General features: G+C 38.0%; 2 protein-coding genes, 1 long non-coding RNA gene and 1 pseudogene across 4 annotated transcripts; 3 read left to right on the top strand and 1 right to left on the bottom strand.

Moving 5' to 3' along the window:
- Positions 1-2,162: 2,162 nt before the first annotated feature.
- Positions 2,163-7,459, top strand: LOC149009263 (polyadenylate-binding protein 3-like). Its single transcript, XM_089163859.1, has 7 exons — positions 2,163-2,681; positions 4,011-4,790; positions 4,885-4,962; positions 5,122-5,211; positions 5,766-6,059; positions 6,304-6,528; positions 6,630-7,459. The coding sequence occupies exons 2-7, from the start codon at positions 4,311-4,313 to the stop codon at positions 6,852-6,854; spliced, it is 1,392 nt and encodes a 463-aa protein (XP_089019985.1). The 5' UTR covers positions 2,163-2,681; positions 4,011-4,310; the 3' UTR covers positions 6,855-7,459.
- Positions 7,460-9,284: 1,825 nt separating this feature from the next.
- Positions 9,285-16,884, top strand: LOC149009262 (uncharacterized). Of its 2 annotated transcripts, none has more exons than XM_089163389.1 (10): positions 9,285-9,604; positions 10,176-10,263; positions 11,042-11,155; positions 11,417-11,499; positions 13,829-13,943; positions 14,470-14,561; positions 15,449-15,514; positions 15,690-15,783; positions 16,328-16,431; positions 16,703-16,884. In XM_089163389.1, the coding sequence occupies exons 1-10, from the start codon at positions 9,339-9,341 to the stop codon at positions 16,743-16,745; spliced, it is 1,065 nt and encodes a 354-aa protein (XP_089019515.1). In that variant the 5' UTR covers positions 9,285-9,338; the 3' UTR covers positions 16,746-16,884. The 2 variants fall into 2 exon arrangements, with proteins under 2 accessions (XP_089019515.1, XP_089019516.1); XM_089163390.1 differs by having other exon boundaries at positions 16,665-16,754.
- LOC149009261 (uncharacterized) lies at positions 16,558-17,267 on the bottom strand. The gene is made up of 3 exons (XR_016174627.1): positions 17,177-17,267; positions 16,816-17,070; positions 16,558-16,696 (listed from the first exon to the last, which is right to left on the bottom strand). It is a non-coding gene; the product is annotated as an uncharacterized LOC149009261 (long non-coding RNA).
- Positions 17,268-19,471: 2,204 nt separating this feature from the next.
- LOC149009260 (ABC transporter F family member 5 pseudogene) lies at positions 19,472-20,532 on the top strand (annotated as a pseudogene).
- The last annotated feature ends 45 nt before the right edge of the window (positions 20,533-20,577 follow it).

Raw genomic sequence — 20,577 nt, 5'->3', positions numbered from 1 at the left:
TATCCAAGCAAACACCAGAAAGTCAATAATTTTGTGTCATGGGACATGTTCTCCTTTCTTGGCTTTTTCAACTGTCTTATGTTTTTTTTTTTCTGAGTCATTTTTATCAGGAAATCCAAGCGGATGGAATGATGTCAGACTTTACTAATGGAAATTGAAGAATCAGACACAGGAAAAGAAGGCAGTGCCATTATGATGGATGATCATCAGTTTCCTACAAATGATGGGATCAACGATTTCACAGCTTCTGTATTCAGGTCCAGTGTCATATCTGGCAGGTTTTCACCAATGGAGCTAAGATATTAGAACATACAGGAAGGAACAACATGCAAGAGAGATTTTCTTAATCAAAACGTAAGAGCTTTCTTGAAGATATACTTGAGGTTGATGAAGCCAACCTTCATAATTATTCACACGAGCTTCCATAAAATGGCATCTGATGATTTTGGGATGGAAACTCCTATCAAAGGATATGTATACATGGGATGTCTTGGCATGTTTTGGTATGGTAACTGAAAATATTCTTGAAAGATAATTATGATCACAACTACTCAATAGAGAATTCAAGTAACTGATTACACAGAAATATGAATACTTACTTTTTTTATGCCTGCTTGAGGTGTTTGTATAATTCTAGATATCAGGGTTAGACTCAGAATATAACTCTAAGAAGAGTTGTATTACGAAAGTAACTCTACGAAGAGTTCTTTACTTGACTTATCCTTCTAAGTAGTTGACAGGTGATAGAAGTTTAACTAGATTAGGCTCCTTGAACATGATGGCCGGATCGACCACTATCACTATAGTCGAGACAACTGGGCACACGGAGGGTGGTCTACGATCACAAAGAAAAGGCCTTACTAAACCAACCTCATAGGGGGGGCGCGCGTTAGCCCTTATTTGGTTTAGAGTTGGGGCTTTCCCCTTATTAGTAAATGGTGCTTGAGCGCTGACGCGGCTTTTTGGCCTACTCTTGCTGGTGTTCTACCTTTGCGTAGTCTCGGTCCACAGTGGAAGGCTCTGCACCTGAGCCTCGTTAGACCACTATCTAAGGGTGTCAATTGCGTACCGAAACCGTTTAACCGTACCGAACCGTACCGTCTAAAACCGCACCGTGCTCCGTTACCCAAAATTGGCATGCGATGCATCTAAACCGAATTTCTTCGATGCGGTTCGGGTTTAGGTACTCATACCGTCGGTACGTATCGAAACCGTACCGAATTGGTACCGTACACAATTAAGAGATATAAGTTGTAATTTTACAATTAAAACACTTAACCTTTTCCCTATCCCTAATTCCCTATTTTAATTTTTCGTTTCATCATTCACTTCTCTTCTTAGATTTACTTGTTTTGCCTCTATTAATTAGATTTATTTGCTTTATCTATGTTAATTTCATATTATATCGATTGGTTGATCACAATTTCATTAGGATCTAAATGAACTAATAACAAAAGTGGCATAAGTTCATTTGTACCAAAATTGTACCGCACTAGATACCGTGTTTAAACCGTTTTTCCGTACCGATTTAATACCGAAACCGTACCGAACCGTTTTTGTAAATACCGAAACCGTACCGTACCGTTTGAATTCGGTACGGTACGGTTCTGGTTTTCGATATTCAAAGTTGGTACCGCACCGAAACCGTACCAAATTACCGAAACCGTACCGATTGACACCCTTACCACTATCACTATAGTCGAGACAACTGTATTGAACCCGTTGGTCAGACTAGTTAGGCAAGAATGACTATTTTAGTCATTAACAGACATAATTATTTGTAGTTAATTATTCAAAGAAACTGCTGCGTCTCTCCTACGCTATCTTGAATTCTATTTCTAATTCTTTACCCCCAAAAAAACATATTTCTAATCGGAATTTGAAACGGTCCTTTTGAAACCGAAAGAAACTACCAGTAACGGCGGGGTCATGTGTGAAAACTATATGGACATTATAGTAAATATACGTATCCTTCTTGCTATCTAATACAAAGGCTGTATGGGCATTAAAGTAAATCTGAATTCATGAAACGTAGGAGCATAGAAGTGTTCGACGACGTGGAAATCTATTTATGGGATGCCAGGTCAGCAAGCGACACGTGCCGAAACCTTAAAACTGAAGCATGTAGCGTTGCGTTCGTTCAGTTCCCTTTCATTCTCAAGGGTTCTCTCCCTTTCCGCTCATATTCCTATTTGGCTTCCCTCCTCTCTCTTTCTCTGCAAAAAGATAACCCAAAAAAAATTAGAAAATCAAAACCGAAAATAGAAGCCCTAATTGCAGTTCTCCGAATTGCATTCGTTGTGGTCAGAACCCTAACTCCTTCACTAACACATCAGCTTCTGTTGGTGTGTGTGTTTGGTTTTATCAATTTGGTTCTTTTCAATTTTTGCTTCTTTCAATCTTCAAAACTTCAATGGCCAATGCTCCTCCAACTACTGCACAACCAATGCAACCACAGTCTTCGCAGCAGCAACTTCAGCAGCCGCAATTGCAGACGCATGGAGCAGGGTTCGGCAACGCTTCTCTGTATGTTGGGGATCTCGACCCATCAGTTGGCGAAGCCCAACTCTATGATCTATTTAGCCAGGTTGCTCCAGTCTCATCGATTAGGGTTTGCAGGGATCAGATCAGAAGGGTCTCTCTTGGTTATGCTTATGTGAATTACAACACCTTTCAGGAGGGTGAGAACTCTTTGATCATCATTCAATTACCTCGTTATTTCCCTGTATTTCTTCAAATTTTCTTTTCATTATAAATTATAATTTTGATGATCAGAATTAGAGTTTCGATGCCAACTTGATGCATGCATCCCGTCTAGGGTTTCCTTTCGTCCGCGAGTTTAAATGCTGTATTGATAAACTATATATGTTAGGTTTACCATTGAAAGAAAAATTAAAAATTTTGCGAACATTTGGTATTTGATGGATTGACGGCATTCTATTTTATTTTTTATAGAGTTCGAAACGATTGGAATGACAGAATTCTATTTTTTTCAAGTGTGCTAGTCCATGAGTAACTCAGTATGGTTTTAATGACTATTGTTCATGAGTAACATGCATTTGCAATAGATTCTGACTATCAAAATTTGTTTTTCTGGTGAGTTAGTCATATCAAAATGTCATCGACATCAATGTAGTTCTTGGAGGGGGGGGGGGTGGATTTGATGTTTGCACTCTCTGAACCCCTGAAATTTCTGGAGTTGAAATATCTTTTCACCTCAATCTACAGATGGAAACATCATATTTAATGATTATGTAGTTTTTGGAATCTCAATTTCATTAAACCTATGACATTTTGTAGTCTACTGTAGTTTTTGGTGCACAAGCATTGAGTGCTGTATAAGTTCAGTGTTGTTGTTGAAATCTAATTATCGTACTGGAGAACTGTGCTCTAATATTTCATAGGACCATGGTAGATTTTGTCGTGCTTGTTTTTTATCTCCTACATAGAAATGTATGTTCTTGTTTACAAAAAACATTTGATTCGGTATGGGCAAAACAAATATATGCATTATACACCCTGCATAATTCAGGAGGGTGATTTTACAATCTAAAATCTTAGTTGAAGGACATTATGTATCAAGGAAAAATGAATGGTACACTGAGTTTTCTCCTAGACATATGTTGTACTTGTATTTTATTTTTGGGTGTTACTTCTGATTTTCATTTACTTGCATCTGCCTACTCTTTAAATTGCATCATTCCTTCTGAGAAAATCTTAATTTGTTGTTTTCTACCAATCTTTTCCACCCAAAGAGAGAGAGGGACAGAAATTAAGGTTTATTTACTTCTATGAGTCATTTGATATAATTTGTTGTTTTCTACTACTTTCCTCCACCCAAGCAGAGAAAGGGAGAAAAACCAGAGAGTTTATTTACTTCTGTGAGTGAATAGTTTAATTCTGGTCCTAGGATTATGATGATGATGATGATATTTGTATGAGAATAGTGAATGTTTATTTATTATGTTTAAATACCTAAACTGTTGAGATTGTTTGAATTGTAATTGCAGCTACTAATGCAATGGAACTTTTGAATTTTACACCCATCAATGGAAAACCAATAAGGATTATGTTCTCACATCGAGATCCCAGCATTCGAAAAAGTGGATACGCCAATGTATTTATTAAGAACCTGGACACTTCAATAGATAACAAGGGATTGCATGAGGCCTTTGCTCCTTTTGGATCTGTACTGTCTTGCAAGGTGGCTACTGACAACAATGGCCAATCAAAAGGCTATGGGTTTGTACAGTTTGATTCCGAGGAGGCTGCACAAAATGCCATTAAAAAACTGAATGGGATGCTAATAAATGACAAACAGGTCTATGTTGGTCTTTTCGTTAAATCGCCAAGAAAGAGACCCCGCAAATGGTTCTCCGAAGTTTACAAATATATATGTAAAGAATTTGTCTGAAACAACTACTGATGAGGACCTGAAGAAAGTTTTTGGCACCTACGGTCCCATCACTAGTGCAGTTGTTATGAAAGATGTGAATGGAAACTCTAGATGCTTTGGTTTTGTTAACTTTCAGAACGCAGACGATGCTGCTGCTGCAGTTGACTACTTGAATGGATTTACTTTTAACGATGACAAGGTTTGGTATGTGGGAAGGGCTCAGAGGAAATCTGAAAGAGAGGCTGAGTTGAAGGCTAAATACGAGCAAGAAAGAAATGGTAGGCTGGAAAAACTTCAAGGGGCTAATTTATATCTAAAAAATCTAGATGATACTATCAATGATGAAAAACTGAAGGAGCTGTTTGCAGAATTTGGAAATATTACATCCTGCAAGGTATATCTCTTGCAATTGAGTAAAATATTTTTTGCCTTTTTGATGTTGTCAATATATCTCTGATTAATTTAACACATCATTTCATATTTCTTAGGTCATGCTTGACCCACATGGTCTGAGCAAGGGATCTGGTTTTGTTGCATTTTCTACTCCAGAGGAAGCCAGTAGAGCTGTAAGTTAGCTGTCTTTACCACTATTAGTTTATTTTCCCCTTTATAGACAGAAACTGTATAAGTTCCAGACTTGTTCTCACTTCATTCTTCCATTTGCAATGCTCACATCCACTCATCCTCACACCTCTATGATTTATATATTATTTACTTTTATCTAGGTAAGTGAACTGAATGGGAAGATGATTGGACGGAAACCTCTTTATGTTGCTGTGGCTCAACGCAAGGAAGAGAGGAGGGCAAGACTTCAGGTAGTGCAGCTTACTTATTTGATGGATTACCTTCTCCCCTATTCCTGTTCATGTTTTGCTTATATTGCATTAGTAGCTGGTGTTACAGTATTCCTGAAAATTGGGAATGTTTACAGTTGTGGCCCTTTTATGAGCAATCTTTGCAAATGAGGTTCTGCTGTGTCACTGTAAAATAGCCAGAAAAGAAAATTTTACCCTGAAATCAGAGTTTCCACTGTTTCTGAGTTTGTGTAATTTTCTATGGGGAGGGGAGTGGAAATTTTTTCTGGCCCATGCATGTGTGGAACCCTATTGCAAGCGTCCATGCATGGTTTGCAACATATGGTAGGGATTGCATGATTCAAGTTTAGTTAAAATGACATTTTATATAGATAATTAAAATAATTGAACCATGTTAAATAAATGGTAAACAAGCATCGGGAAATCTTATAATATTATTATGGCTCATAATTCAAATGATTATTCATAATATTTTCAATATTCATTTAAGATTTTTATAATCCCTTTTTTACATTCCAACATTCATAAATCTATTATTTTGCTCTGTAATGTAGGCACAATTTTCTCAGATGCGTGCCCCTGGTGCAATGGCACCTGTGCCATCGGGGATGCCCGGATTTCACCCGGGGCCTAGACTTCCCCCTCAGCAGTTGTATTTTGGTCAAGGCTCTGGTCTTATTCCAACGCAGCCTGCAGGATATGGCTTCCAACAGCAACTCGTGCCCGGGATTCGGCATGGCATTGCTCCAAACTTCATGATGCCATTCCACCTTCAGAGGCAAGGACAACCTGGACAGCGGATGGGTATGAGGAGGGGTGGGAACCCCCAACAGATGCAGCAGCAGCAGGTGTGCTATTTATCTAACCCAGTTTTCAGTGCATTTGTTAATTGCTCTTGCCTTCTGTGGAGGGTCAGAACAACCAAAAATCTCATGCTACTCTGATGTATCACCCAAAATCTGTTCTGTCAAAGTCTTCCATATCATTTGTACATGACTAGAGAGGAATGTCCAATTGTCTGAATTGGCTCCTTGGTGCAATTGGTCATCTGTGAACGTTATTGACCTTTAACTTAACATTCTTATTTTTCAGCTGATGCAGCGTAATCCAAATCAAGGAGTTAGATACTTCCCAAATGCACGAAACGGGATGGAACCATCTTTGGTTCCTCAGGGACTTATGGGTCCAATGGTGCCTTTGTCCCTAGATGTGTCTGGGGTGTCTCCATCTCCAATGGAGACCCCACGGCCTGTACCAGTTCCCATTCAAACACTTTCCTCCGCTTTGGCGTCTGCAAACCCAGAGCAACAACGCATGGTATCTACTCTGTCCTCTTTCTCTTCTTTATGTCATTAATTTGATACATCTCAAGTAGTTCCTTTCTGTGATCAATGTAATCATCCTGTGTTTAACTGCAGATGCTGGGGGAGCAATTGTTTCCGCTTGTGGACCGTGTTGCACCTGATGTTGCAGGAAAAGTCACTGGGATGTTGCTGGAAATGGATCAAACAGAAGTTCTCCATCTCATAGAATCACCAGATGCTCTGAACAAAAAAGTCGAGGAGGCCATGGAAGTTCTGCGACGAGCAAGCACAGGAACAGATGCTGCTGACCAGCTTGGATCATTGTCTTTGAATGATTGACTCTGATTTGATTGATTATTGCAAACGGTGTGCGTGTGTTGGTAGGGTTTGGCCCATTTTTTTGCTAGAGGGTTTTATGAGGAGCTTTCAATTTTGGGGTTGTCTGATGAAAGTTTTGCTTATAGATTAGCTTGGCTGGGTCGCAACTTTTTTGGTCTGGGACATGCCATGGATTCACGGAAAAGATTTAGTGACTTTTCTAGGTTTTCAGGTTTTTTAACTAGGTTTTTTTTTCAGGTTAGTAGTGAGTCGTTTCTATTTGTTTTCTTCATTTGTTGGTCATTGACATTATTTAAGTTTATGCTCTGCGGACATCAAACTTCTTTGCTTCTAATATTTTTCTTTGACTATTTTTTTGTGATTTTCCTGATATCCTTTGTTGGTCCTCGACAATATTTAAGGTATGCTCTGTGGACGTCAAACTTGTTTGTTTCGAATCGTTTCTTTGATCACTTGCTGTGATTTTCTTGATATCCTAAGCCGAAGACCAGGGGCATTTGGTTCTTAGCATAGGCCGTGATATTGAGGAGACATTAAGCGACCGTGGCTTATGGTTTGGTCAGAAAGCATGAGTTTTCCAAACTCTGTTGTCAGATGTGTTTCTCAATCTGATAGCAAACGAGCATGTTAATTGCTTAATTGCTTTGGAGAGGTGGTAATAAGCAGGGAAAGTAATTTCGGCGAATTTCGGCGAAATTTCGCCGAAATTCGCTGGTTTCGCTCACCGGCGAAACGAAATAAGAGGGCGAAACGATATTCGCCGGATATCGCCGATTTTTCGGCGATATCTTGCCGAACTAGCGATATCCGGCGATATCTCGCCGGAAAATCAACACTGTTCGCCTCTTTCAGTCTTTGTCTTCTTTCTCTCCGTCAATCCGAGGGAGCTCTAGCCTCTAGGTCTTCATCAGTGTTGTCTTTGGTGTTGGTGGTGGTAGTATGTCCGGCACCCAGAGGCACCACCGGCAGCAGCAGCAGCGATAGCTGTGGGAGAAGCAGTTCAAGGAGAAGAATGGAGGCGACGAAGGGTGCCTACCTGACTTCCGGCCACTGCTGGCAAGAGTTCGCCCGACCGTTCATGGTGAAGATGAAGATGAGAAGATGAAGATGTACAAGACTACAAGCAACCGTCATTCTCACTCATTTATGAAAGTATTAAATATGGTAAATCATACCATCTTCACCTTTTTGGCATTTGAGCCTCATGTCACGTGGCTCTTTAATGACCATGAAATTGTTTAAAAAGGCACAAAAAACAAAAACCTTCAAAGTAAACATGAACCTGATTTGACTAATCGACTTTTCAGTTTTTCACTTTTCACATGTTATTATTTAATGTAAAAAAACCAAAACTCTCATACGGTCATACCAATGTGATATATTTTAAATTTTTAATTACTATTTGGGGTGAAATATCGCCGAAATCTCGGCGATATTTCGCCCTTTCGCTCGGTTCGCTGGGTAGCGAACCGGGCGAACTGAACGAACTATCGTTCCTTGGTAATAAGTAATAACAACAAAACATGACCTCTTTGGTCTTACTCCTCTTATATATGAGATTTGATACCACTGTGCTAAAAACACATTTACGGTGGTTTGTCACTTAGAGGGAAGAGAGACTTAGTTATTCCACGCCAGACCACATCAAAAACCATGATTCACCAGGCGATTCGGAGAGTGTCATGGTCCTCTTTAATTTTTACCGTCAAGATAGGAAGAATTCTTAGTCAAAGTAGAGATGATGAAAGAATAGTTTAGAGTTGGCTCAGTAGAGATGATGAAAGAATAGTTTAGAGTTGGCTCAGATGATAAAATCAACATTTCACAAATAACTAAAATGAATTTGGATCATTCATTAATCGGTGGGTAGAGGTTTGCGCTCTCTTCACACTTATTCACTATACATTAGAAGTAAGGTAATTAAGGTGGGGTTTATCTCTGAATAATGACAAAATGAAGAATTCAGACCCTCTCCACTTAAGTGGGCTGTCCCACCAGCCCTTGGCCTCGTCGTTTGGCTAACATAGACTTACCCATCTACTATGGGGATGCCATTTGTGAGGGTGGGGGATCTGAGTAAATTAATAATGTACAGTAGAGATGTGCAAGGCGAGAATAGGACTCCATAAAATGTCAACCTAAATGATAAGTCAGACAGTGAAAATAAATTGATAAGCAAGGTTTAAAGTATTCCACGATACCATACGATACTAGCAGATACATATCCATATTTGACCCAACCGATACGATACATCTCAATACATCTCTCCATTGAATTGCACTAAAATACATTAGCCAGAACAATATAATACTCGATACAGGAAGATACGCCTCTTAATATCACCTGATCCATATGATACTCAATACTAATACATAACACAAATAAAAGGGATAAGATACCATCATTAACTAACAACCGCGAAAGTGATAAAGGAGTAAGCCGGTGTATGTGAAGCGCAGAGCAGAACAAGAGCAAAATTACTTATGGCTTCTCGGCTTCCTTTCTGCTCCCCGTCCATCGCCACCTGGGGTGGCGACAGCGTTTCTAGTAATCGCTTTTCTTTTTCTATCACTTTGCTCTCGACCACTCGTGTGGCTTGCGGAACCGGGCTAAAAGCTCGTAAGAGCTTGCGCACCTATGCGAAGTTTGAGAAATTCGAAGGCGACGGGAGCCCTGGAAAGCTAGATGGCAGCACACCGCTTCAATTAGAAGCCCAAGATCCAGCTCAAGGACAAGAAGAAGATGACAGGTTCCTTCCTAATCTTAAATTTTCTGTAACCAGACTCTCTTATGGGTGAATTAAGTTAACTAAGCAGAAGTGACGCTAACATCTAAACGAAAAAAAAGAAATGGGGTTTTTATGTGAATGTACGCAAATTTCTCTTTGTTTAATTATCGGATAATATTATATATTTTTTTGTATAAATAATATTATATTCAATTGATATCAAATATGACTCCGTGCTCCTGGTGATATATTAGAAAGCAAGCTTGCTTAAGGAATTTACAGTTGTAATCCATATAAAATATTCATGATCTTCATGCTCCACCTTGAGAGGGAGTCTGATATTATTGTGTATATTCTTCATTTTTTGGTAGTTCTCTTATTGTAATCTTCTATAATAGGTAGGTTTCTTTTCTTATGGAGAAAGTTTACCGCCCATTCTTGAATTTACATGCATTGATTGATTTCTCAATATTATTAACACCAATATTCAGCCAAATTTAAACCTAAGATGGGTTTTGCTGGGTTTCTAATGGGTTATATACTGGGGAAACCTTAGAAGTATGAAGCTAATGGTTTCTGTCTGTTTTTTCAGTTGCTTACCATCTGACTTGGAGGGTGCAGTCCGACAGTCAAGTCAAGCAAGTGCCCTGTTCCTATCTTCTGGAGGAATGAGAGCAATTGTAGGTCCCTGTCCTTCACAGATTATACAAATTTTGGCAAACATTTGTTCTCTTCTTTATACAAGTGATCTACTTTGACCAATTGATGGAATGATATTAAATAGTGTATTCAAGTGTCACTGATACAAACTATACCATGGGTGAAATTATGATACCTGTCCTTCTTGTCACTGTATTTCAGCCTTTAGGATACCATGCACTCCTGGATTGTCTTGACAAACTTTGTATGACTCTATGTTACAGTACTTGGCTGACTCCATGTATGATGTATCTTCACGAAGTACACTTTTTCTTTTCCTTTTTTTTCTTTTGGTGAATACAAGAAGTACACTTAGTTTGATTGTCACCAACTTGCTCATATCATGATTCATTAGACGTTTCCGTCACCACAAAGTAATGTGTTTTCAGAAAATGAAATTGGAAAGTTCAGCCAACTTCTTGCTTCTTCGACTAGATGTCCAAAATGACTTTGTTTCCCACCATAATATTGAGTTTGATCCTTTCTGTCCAATCATTGGTAGCCACCATGCCAAATATCTTCATCTTATATTCTTAGTATATCTCATTTTCTTCACATAAAGTCTGCGCTACTGGTTAAACTTATCTTTCACAGAACCAGTTGTTAAAAACTTATAAAGGAAGTTTTCAATTCATGACTTATCAGCACTTGCATGAATTTTTTGATGTTTGAACTTTCAGTGGCATGACTTTATAACCTGAAACTATTAACTTTCTTTTTCATCTTTTTTTTATTTTTTTTATTTTTTTTTATTTTTAGGTTGAGCTTTTGATCCCGCAGTTGCAGTTTCTTGATGAGGAAGGAGCCCAAGCTGAGCTTTGGGAATTATCAAGGATTTTCTTGGATACACTTATAGAAGAAACACAATGCCAGGTTTAGAATAAGTGCTACTTTAGTTTATGCAGTACCATCTTTTTTGTCCAGCTTCTTTCCTGGTTTCTTTACCATGGATTTTGTTAGTTTACTATCTGGGCTAAATTCTAGTTGTTAATAGTGATTATGTTCGACTTCTTTATTGAACTGAGAAAGAGAGAGAGTCAGAATCAAGCTGACAGCAGTCACGGATTGAAAACCCCAAATGCTGGCTTTTTATAATTCTCTAATGAAGTTTTGACACACTAGTGTCTATTGTAGAGGGTAAAAGCTATTTTCCCGGATGCTGGAGCAGCTGCCCTCCTTAAATACCGATGGAAAGATGCAGCTTTTGGATTCTCTAGGTAATCACCCTTGTTTAGATGGTCTTTCCTCGAAGGGACTAATGGATGATTTGATTTATACTAATATCAGTGATGACTTCGTTTCATCCACAACATTCAGTGTGATGCAAAACCTATATGAGTTAGAATGTTGGCTCTATCCAAAATTTTACTGCTGTATGTATAGGGCTAAAATGGACCTCAAGATGTACAGCAAATAGGTGTATCAGCATGGTTTGGTTAAGTGGAGGCCTCTGTTCCAGTCCCTGCTTATTCGTAATGAATTAGGGGTAGTATGACCAAAATTGGGTTGGGGTCAGATTTGGAAAATGAAAAAGGTTTTTCTCTTTCTTTCTTGATCGGGCAAGGGTGGGTTGTGAATCAATTGGTAGGGGGGCCCTGATTTTTGAATGCCGTGCATGTTTACAGGGCACAAATTGGGTGTGGGTTGATAAGTTTCTTAATGGTTTAGATTCAGCCCTGCCTTCTTGCTGTTCCTACTCAGTAGATTTTTGTTTCGTGGGGGTAGAATGCAGGACAAGTTTTCTAATCCAAGGGAATGATAACAGCCTTGCAAGCAGAGCTGTTGTGGTTTCTTCATCTACAGTTTCTAGGATTCCACTCGGTGTCATTGATTGCAGAATAAAAATTTTTATGTTTCAGATGGATGACTTTCCTTTTTAGTTTATTTATTCACCTAAAGTAGATATGGGTTGAGCAATCATGGGTTTCACTAGGAAAGGCGACCGTGTTTAACTTGGTGAGAGGGGCTCTTGGTTGTGTGATTCCAAATCCAAGTTGAATAAAAATTCTGAATAACAGTATTCAAGGGAGGCTGGGTATGCCATTTGGCCCTTTTTTAGTACTTATTTTTTGTGTGTATGCATTGTTAAACTGCTGGAACTGCTGCACTGTTTTTTGGATCCTACATTAGATATTGATTTGTTCTTCCATTGTTCTCAATAACTGCATAGTAACCTTCAAAGGTCCAGCCAAATCCCTTTCAACTTGGATACCATGAGGCAGGCCTTGGAAAGTTTTAACATGGGAGGGAGGGATTGGCGGATCCTTCAGATGTAGAGTGCATAGCGCTTTGAACCCAAAGTAAAAATGTTAGTAACAGAACCTTCTTCAAAAAGGTCTAAAGGATAAGCTACATAAGCAATAAATTGATTTTCTTCTCCAGCAACCGATTCAATGTGGTAGCAGCATTGCTAGAAACAACCAAGAAACCTGCTGAAGATTCGAAGAATTGGAGCCCAACCACACCCTAAAAACTTTTGGAGATATCATGCTAGTCTGACAGAGTACCCTGTCATTCTTGGTTTCTTGAAAGAATATAATGCTAAATACACGAGAGTCTGCAATTCAAGTTTCTAGCAATAACCCTAAGTTAAACTGCTTCAATTTCATTCTTTTCATCAGACACTTTGTCCACCTCATAGTACTACCAAATGGATTCAACTGGATCTAAATATTGGCTTCTTTTGTAGACCCTTTTCTGGTATTTTGATTGATCTTGTGAAAGCTGTCCAGCATCCATTAATAGTGGATTTATTGATAAAATTATTAGTTTTAAGAATTTTTGGGGAGTTGGGTATGTGAAAGAAAGTGAGGAAAAGCCATCTAGACGTGTTGTTTAAAAAGTCAGGATCAATAGATTTTGACAACGTCTGCATCACAACAACAGTAACAACAAACAACAAACAAGTCTTTTCCCAACTAAATGAGGTTGGTTACATGGATCCTTCCCTTCCAACCAGCTCTATTTGAGGCAATAGTATACAAGGCCTAAGCTATGCGTATCCTTACGCACCACTTCTCTTAACTTTATCTTAGGTCAGCCCCTAGTTCTTCTAACTCCTTTGATCTAGATTAAATCCCTCTTCCGTATAGGGGTATTTAAAGGCCTCCATTGAACGTGGCCGTGCCACCTCAATCGACTTTCTCATAACTTCTATATCACAAATATTAATAAAGGGGGGGGGGGAGGGAATCGATTCAACATTGATGAAATACAATTCTCACACAATGTTGTTCTTGTTTTGGTACTTTGTGCTCTCCTGATATAAGAGGTGTCAAAATCTCGTGCTACTTGTCAATTAATTATCAATTGACTTTCAGTTTTATCTAGCTATTTTTGTCTTACTAGTAGGATTTTACCAGAAATCTTAAATTTCAATTTATGTGGTTGGATATAATGGTATGTATGCCAATGTGCACATGAAGAGATAAGCTCATGAAAAATTGACTAACTTCTCTTTTCTTAACGCGACCTATTTTTGTTTTTTGGGTTTTCCAACTTTCAAGGATTATTTGGTCTTGAATTCTTCTGTTCTTTTTCATGCAGCTTGAGTGACCGAAAGCCTGTGGAAGATGGAGATGAAATTGTAGTCATGGTGGTTCCAGATTATCAGATGCTGGGATATGTAGAAAGAATTGCATCCAATCTCTCAGATGATCCTGTAACTGCCTGATTCCTCTTTCCTTTGTGTTTCCTATTTCCAAAGAAGCTTTACAATTATGTGTTTAAGGGTTAATTTATATGCTTCTTTAAGACTCAAATACTTTGATCTGATAGTAATTCTCCAAGGAAGCATCCCTTGTGGTGCAGGGTGGGTTTATCTATGAAAACTTACAAAATAATAGATTGTTTAAGAGAGAGAGGGAGAGAGAGAGAGAGAGAGAGAAGCCTACATTATTGGTAGTGGTATGATTCTTTTTTTTTCCTTTGCCCCTCCCCCCGGGGGAATAATCGTGAGTCCTCTAGGGTTGTTCTTTGGAAGGGGGACGGCATAACTAGATAACAAAGTTGAAAGATACTACTTGGAAGATTTTACAGTGCTGTGATTGTTTAAAAGCAAAATGTACCCAGTGGGCGTGTAAATATATTACATTTTTCTGATGTGCAGTGAAGTTATCCTACAGAGTATTTTCAGGCTAACAGTGATGGTGTTCCTAACCTTTGTTTCCTGATTATTCTTTTTCTAGCTAAGGCCTCTCATCATGTGGAACCCACATCTGATCAGTGAAGACGTAGGAGTTGGTTTTAATGTTCGGAAACTGCGCCGGTACTTTTTGAGGTATTGTTGATGAGCTTTCCTTCTTTTGGATGCATAATTTCCATCCATATGTGTTTTCTGGAAATTCAACTTAGATTATAAACACATTTTCTATTTAACTCTTCAATAGTAGCTTTTTCTTTTATTTTATCTTTGTTTCCATGCATGTATAAAAGAAACCTAAATAACAAAACAAGGTAGGATGCAAGAAATATGTCATCATGTAGTCACTGCTTATTGAAACCTAAACCCTCTCTTTTCAGTATGTGTTTCTCAAGCTTCAGTTATTAAACCCTCCTTGTCATCTTTGGCAACCTTTGCCTTTACCTGGCAATGATTCAATCGAAAATTTTGTCGAGTTCTTTAGTTTCATCATGTAAATCGTATAGCGCTTGATCCTCTTTATAAGCATCCAAATAGATTTCCTTTTTCACAAATGGACAAGTGATGCCTGACATAATTGAGTCCCTTCAGGCCCAAATAAATAAAAACCTGAAGAAAACCCATCAAACAAGCTCCAAGTGAGATGAAATCATTAAGGTCTATTGAGGGAGGTGTCATCAAACCTAGTACCAGATATCAGATTTGCTTGACTCCAGATAGATTATGTGATGAAGTTCCGTTATGGTGGATTTTTAAGCCAAAAACCCATTTTCAACAATTTGATCTTTCAAATGCTTATCAGTAGGAAAAACATTGTTTGCAGTATCAAGTGGCAATGCATGTTGCACTTAATGTTGGGCCTAAAGGGACTCATTTAAGAAATATGGATAAGAGAATATTGTCTTCATAAAAATAAGCAACTTATCCTGTATTATATGATGTGATTTTGGTACTGTAATATACCTCGATCATATGTATTTGTGAACCATGTTAAAATACTAAACTGTATATCTTATTCTGTGCAGCACTTTTACGGTGGTATACTCGATGAGACCTTTGCCCTTAGGTGCAGTGTTTAGATGTTATCCAGGGTGAGGAGCTATTGGTTTCCCTCTTAAACTCTGATCATTTTACATTCCCCCCCCCCCCCTTCACTCTTTTTTTGGTGTGTGGGTTGGGTTGGGTTGGGGGGGGGGCATAGGTAGGGAGGTTTGGCTATAATGAATGATTCTGTCTCAGCTCCTCTTTATTCTGATTGTCTTCCAGATTGTGGAAGGTGTTCAGTGATGATAAGGCAAGACCAAATCGATATTTGCTGGCCAAAGAACAAATAAGCCGTCCTGATGCAGAAGAAATTGAGGTTTGTTACTGATCATTACGAACTATATCAAACACTGTTTGAGGCCTGGAGAGAGTTTATCCCAATAAAATCGCCACTTTGATGATTGTAGCATCTGACCTAGGTCTCATTCTGTGGTGTAAAGTTAAATATACAAAAAAATAGAATCAACACCTACTCTCTGGACATTCAATATATCAACATTTTGGTTATGGGATGTTTTAGGTAAGCCTTTTCATTAATCCTTAATTAGTTGCTCTGATATTGAACTTGAAGGAGGTCTACGATGAATGGTGAAAGACTGCATTTGGTGGTCTAAAATCCTAGAGATGCAAATCCAGAAACATGAAATGAACAATGACAGTGGGGCTAGACACTCCAGAATGACAGAAACTTAAACTTTCATTGCATAACTTCTGTAATTGTACTCAAAAAACTTTCACAAGACCACACTCAAGATGAACCATAGATTAGGAGGAAGTTGGGAAGAAAACACTTGGCCTAGTTCTTTGATACTCTGATTAATGTGTTCAATAACTGTACACCATTACTCATTCTTATGCAGATTATCTTCGGGGAAGTGGATGAGACAGAGAAGGGCCCTTCGATGTTGGCTAGAGCCATGAACTTGTTTTCATCGCTAAATCGTTTCATGAAGGTCATCTCTAAGTGAGTATCATACAACCCCCTTCCAGGATACAGTTTCTCTATATATTTACTTCATGTAATTAGTTGCCATAAATTGCATCTCTGTTAGTGAAGGCATTTTGTTGGAAATGAGAACTTTAGAGCAGTGTGACAACCAATGGCATCAGTTGCTATGTAGGGAATCAAATTCATGTAACATTGATATATGAGTACAACTGCATCCTATGATTTTGATTTAAGCTTTTACACAACAGGTGAAGAAACTGAGAAATCTTTTCCTCGTCTCCTACAGAAAATCAATACATGACCACAATTCAGAAATTGCAAGACAATGAACAATTGCTAAATTTAATTCAAAATCCTACTTTTGGAAGCTAAAACAAATGATTTGGTAATGATTCTTACCGTTGGAGAGTGACTGTCGGGGTAAAGATCAGCATCTTCAGTGATTTGACGATGATGATGGTGGTGGTGGTTGTTTCTGTTCTTGAGTTTGGCTATGAGTTCTTCTTCATTACCAAGTCTGTCTTTAGAAGAGATTTCCTTCTTGTTTTGCTTTCTCATCGCTCTTAAATTTGTAAAATCCATCGAGTAATCCGGCATTTTCCCTTGGTGTTCCCAGTCTCCAAACTGTGGCACCGATAGCCACCCCTCGTTCTTCTGCAAATAAATTCATTTTATGATCTTCTAAATTTCATCATGAGTTGAACTTTCAAATAATTTCAAAGAAGTTAGCCATAAACAAAGAAACATGAAGTATAATCACCTTTACCTCCCTTCGGTCTTCCATGGATTCAAGGATTTGAACGTGAACTCAGAATCGACAAAGAACAAGGAAGAAAAGACGATCAAAGCACAGAGCTCTCTCTCTCTCTCTGCCAGTAAAGAAGCAATTTTGTAGAAAATAATTGATGATAGCACGATATGAGATTTTTCTGCTCCTCTCTTATAATTAATTGCTAAGTCGACCCCTTCAAAGTCGTGCAACGCTCATCATGCTTGTTTCTCTGTTACTTTCAGGAGAATATTATAGATTACTTAAATGACATAGTCAACCTTTTTGCTTTCTTTTCTTTCTTTTAATAAAATAATAATAATAATAATTTATTAATAATAACGTGTATTTTGGAGGCAAAATACTCAACATTCAGTGAATGGAATATCGCTAAAATTTTATATATGGAATTGACCAAGTCTTCCTTAGACTCCTGATAGCTTTTTAATATATAAGGAAATTAGGGATGGAGATAAGTTGGTTCTTCGAAATTTCAAACATATAATTCAATGATAATTCGGGTCAAAATAATTGTTTTTATTCAAGATTGGGAGGAATTCTACAATGCATAACAACAAGTAACCAAATCTTATTAGGGTTTTAATAGTCATTAATAAATCCATAAAAGATTTAAAACTAAATCGACCATCAATAACCAACAACATAGATATCTATCATGAGCGTCATATCTATCAACGTTTCATCTCTAAATACTTGTACTTACCTACTTTAATGTGTGTAAAGATACACAATGATTTTTTGAATTACATCAAATGGAAGATGTGATTTTTTGGGAGCATAAATTTCAAACTCTTACCAAAGGACACCAAAAATAGAATTCTACTTGAAGCATAGGTGATGGATATTATCCAAAAATTCAAGAACTAAAGACTAAGTCAACTAGCAAGTCATCTGGTGTGATGAACATGTTGGGTTTGGGTGTCTTATATTCTGTAGGCCCATGTAATTATGGTTTTGGTTGTATTTATAATTGAAACAGGGTTTGGGTCAATTACAGTTAAACTTGTAATTACATTGGGATTAGGGTTTTAGATTTCCTTATAAATAGTCTATGTGGAATAACCTATAGGTATCAGTCTCTGAGATTGGGGAATCAATCCCTATAGGAGATTGGGGAACTCATCCAAAGGATAAAGATTGGGGACAAGCAAAGAGTAACACTTTGTGGGTGTGAGGTTTTCTGGAAATAGTGAAACTATTTTTCTCTCTGGTGGACGTAGGCATGGTTTTGTCGAACCACGTTAAATTCCTCTCTCCTTGTGTGCTTTGCTTGTGTTCTTCTCTGTTCATGGTTGTGCATCCATTATCCCTAACATAACAAATTATCAATTCCATCTTAAAAAGAAATTGGAACCAAACTTAGCCTCTCAAACTAATCCCTAACTTCGCCAAGATCTCATCACATGCCGAAGCTATGGAAATTTCTGCTTTTAATTCTAAACAAATCAAGTTTCTTGAAACAACAAGTAGGACTGTATGGCCAATTCCACTCCTTGGCTTCTTGAAGCTTGTATTCAGGATGTCTCGGATTTTCTGGCCCCGATTTTAATTATTCTTCCGATTACCAAAAAAAAAAAAAAGTTTCAAACAAAAATTATGGCAATGTGTGATCCTAAATCAGATTACTTTTTTTAATTTTTTTTCTCATAAAAAAAGAGTGGAGGAGACAATTTGAGCAACACGTGGCAAAGAACTAAGGGCCAAATCATTCCCTTAGATGATCTTTTCCCTCACCGCCACACAAATTTTTTTAAAAATAATTTAAAAGAATATTTTTTCTCATAAAAAATAATTTAAAAGGATCCAGATTCTCCACCACTGGTCCCTCAAAACAACTGCCCTTACATTACAACAAAATAACAAACATACCCTTTTTACTAATTCACTAGTTACCGGTCGACATGGCTTTTGTAATTCCAATCCGAAATTAGGGTTATTCTATGGTCAAAATGAAAAAAAACCTCATTTCAGAATTTATATCAATTTCTGTAAATTGAAAAACCTCTTTATCTTCCTCATTATTCCATGGTGTTTAGTGCATGAGAGTTTCTCAGTGACTTCACTCTCTCAAAGAGTTGGTCGGAAACTCGATATGCCCTAATTCACTTCCCGAATTCAATTCTAGAGTTTCTGCCTCTCTCAGTTCATCCTGATTGCTCTTCAAAATTTCATTTTTTTGTGTCTAAATCTTTCAATTCCCATATTTATTGAGAAATTGGGCTTAGCATTAGTTGAATTCTTGCTGCTACAGTTCTAGAAGAGAATATGGATTTAGCTAGTAAGATTCAATGTGTCGATCTTCGATCGAGTTTTTTCACTGGTTCAGCTCTTTTAGATGCTCGAAGAACCAATATCCGACCTCGTTCACTACCAAATATGGCTTCATTTATTCAGACTAGGAGAAGAACTGATGAGTTAGTTAAAGTTAGCACCTTATCTAACCCTAAATTCAGGGTTTCTGCGGTTGCTGTTGAAACGTCCGTCGCTGACAATACTGTGGAAGATATAGAATCTCTCTTCTCGGTCGATGAGAATAAGCAGAATCGAAATAATAAACATTCGAACAGTGGTGCTTCGAGTGTGTCCTCTGGAGTTAGATTAGAAAATATTAGTAAAACCTATAAAGGGGTGACTGTGCTCAAGGATGTGAGTTGGGAAGTTAAGAAGGGTGAGAAGGTAGGATTAGTAGGCGTTAATGGCGCTGGAAAGACGACCCAATTGAGGATTATAGCGGGGCAAGAGGAACCTGATTCCGGAAATGTGATTAAGGCCAAAGCAAACATGAAGATTGCGTTTTTGAGTCAAGAGTTCGAGGTTTCTTTGAGCAGGACGGTGAAAGAGGAGTTCTTGAGTGCGTTCAAGGAGGAAATGGAAGTCGCTGAGAAGATAGAGAAGGTCCAGAATGCGCTTGAGAAATCTGTTGAGGACATGACTCTCATGGGGAGGCTTCTCGATGAATTAGATTCACTTCAAAAGCGAGCTCAGGCCGTTAATTTAGACGTGGTGGAAGTGAAGATTAATAAGATGATGCCCGAACTAGGTTTTTCGACGGAAGATTCTGACCGGCTGGTTGCGTCGTTTAGTAGTGGATGGCAAATGAGGATGTCGCTGGGAAAAATCCTACTTCAGGTACTAATCATGTTTGATTTAAAAATTTAGGTGTTGAACATCGAGTTACAGCTAAGGTAAGTGAGAATTCAAGTGCAATGGCTGTGTGTTATTTATGTATCTGTGTGTTATTCTTCTTTTAATCATTCAAGGTATTCGCTTTGATGTGGCTCAAAGTTCATTCTGAGAAATTGATTCTAATATTGAAGATTGTCTGATGTTTCGCGGGTTCTGTTTAAAAATGCGATTATAATTAATTGAAA

Source organism: Hakea prostrata, chromosome 7 (assembly GCF_041222555.1).
Source record: "Hakea prostrata isolate BN-2017 chromosome 7, UWA_Hpros_2, whole genome shotgun sequence".
Taxonomy (NCBI): domain Eukaryota; kingdom Viridiplantae; phylum Streptophyta; class Magnoliopsida; order Proteales; family Proteaceae; genus Hakea; species Hakea prostrata.
The sequence above is the reverse complement of the archived record's forward strand: the minus strand, read 5'-3'. Positions and strand labels throughout refer to the sequence as shown.

Coding starts and splice junctions, on each gene's coding strand:
- LOC149009262 (XM_089163389.1), top strand. CDS start 9,339: ATGGCTTCTCGGCTTCCTTTCTGCTCCCCGTCCATCGCCACCTGGGGT. Junction 11,500..13,828: donor GCAGCTTTTGGATTCTCTAG/GTAATCACCCTT, acceptor TTTTTCATGCAG/CTTGAGTGACCGAAAGCCTG. Junction 16,432..16,702: donor TTCATGAAGGTCATCTCTAA/GTGAGTATCATA, acceptor CGTCTCCTACAG/AAAATCAATACATGACCACA.
- LOC149009263 (XM_089163859.1), top strand. CDS start 4,311: ATGACAAACAGGTCTATGTTGGTCTTTTCGTTAAATCGCCAAGAAAGA. Junction 4,791..4,884: donor GAAATATTACATCCTGCAAG/GTATATCTCTTG, acceptor CATATTTCTTAG/GTCATGCTTGACCCACATGG. Junction 4,963..5,121: donor CAGAGGAAGCCAGTAGAGCT/GTAAGTTAGCTG, acceptor ACTTTTATCTAG/GTAAGTGAACTGAATGGGAA.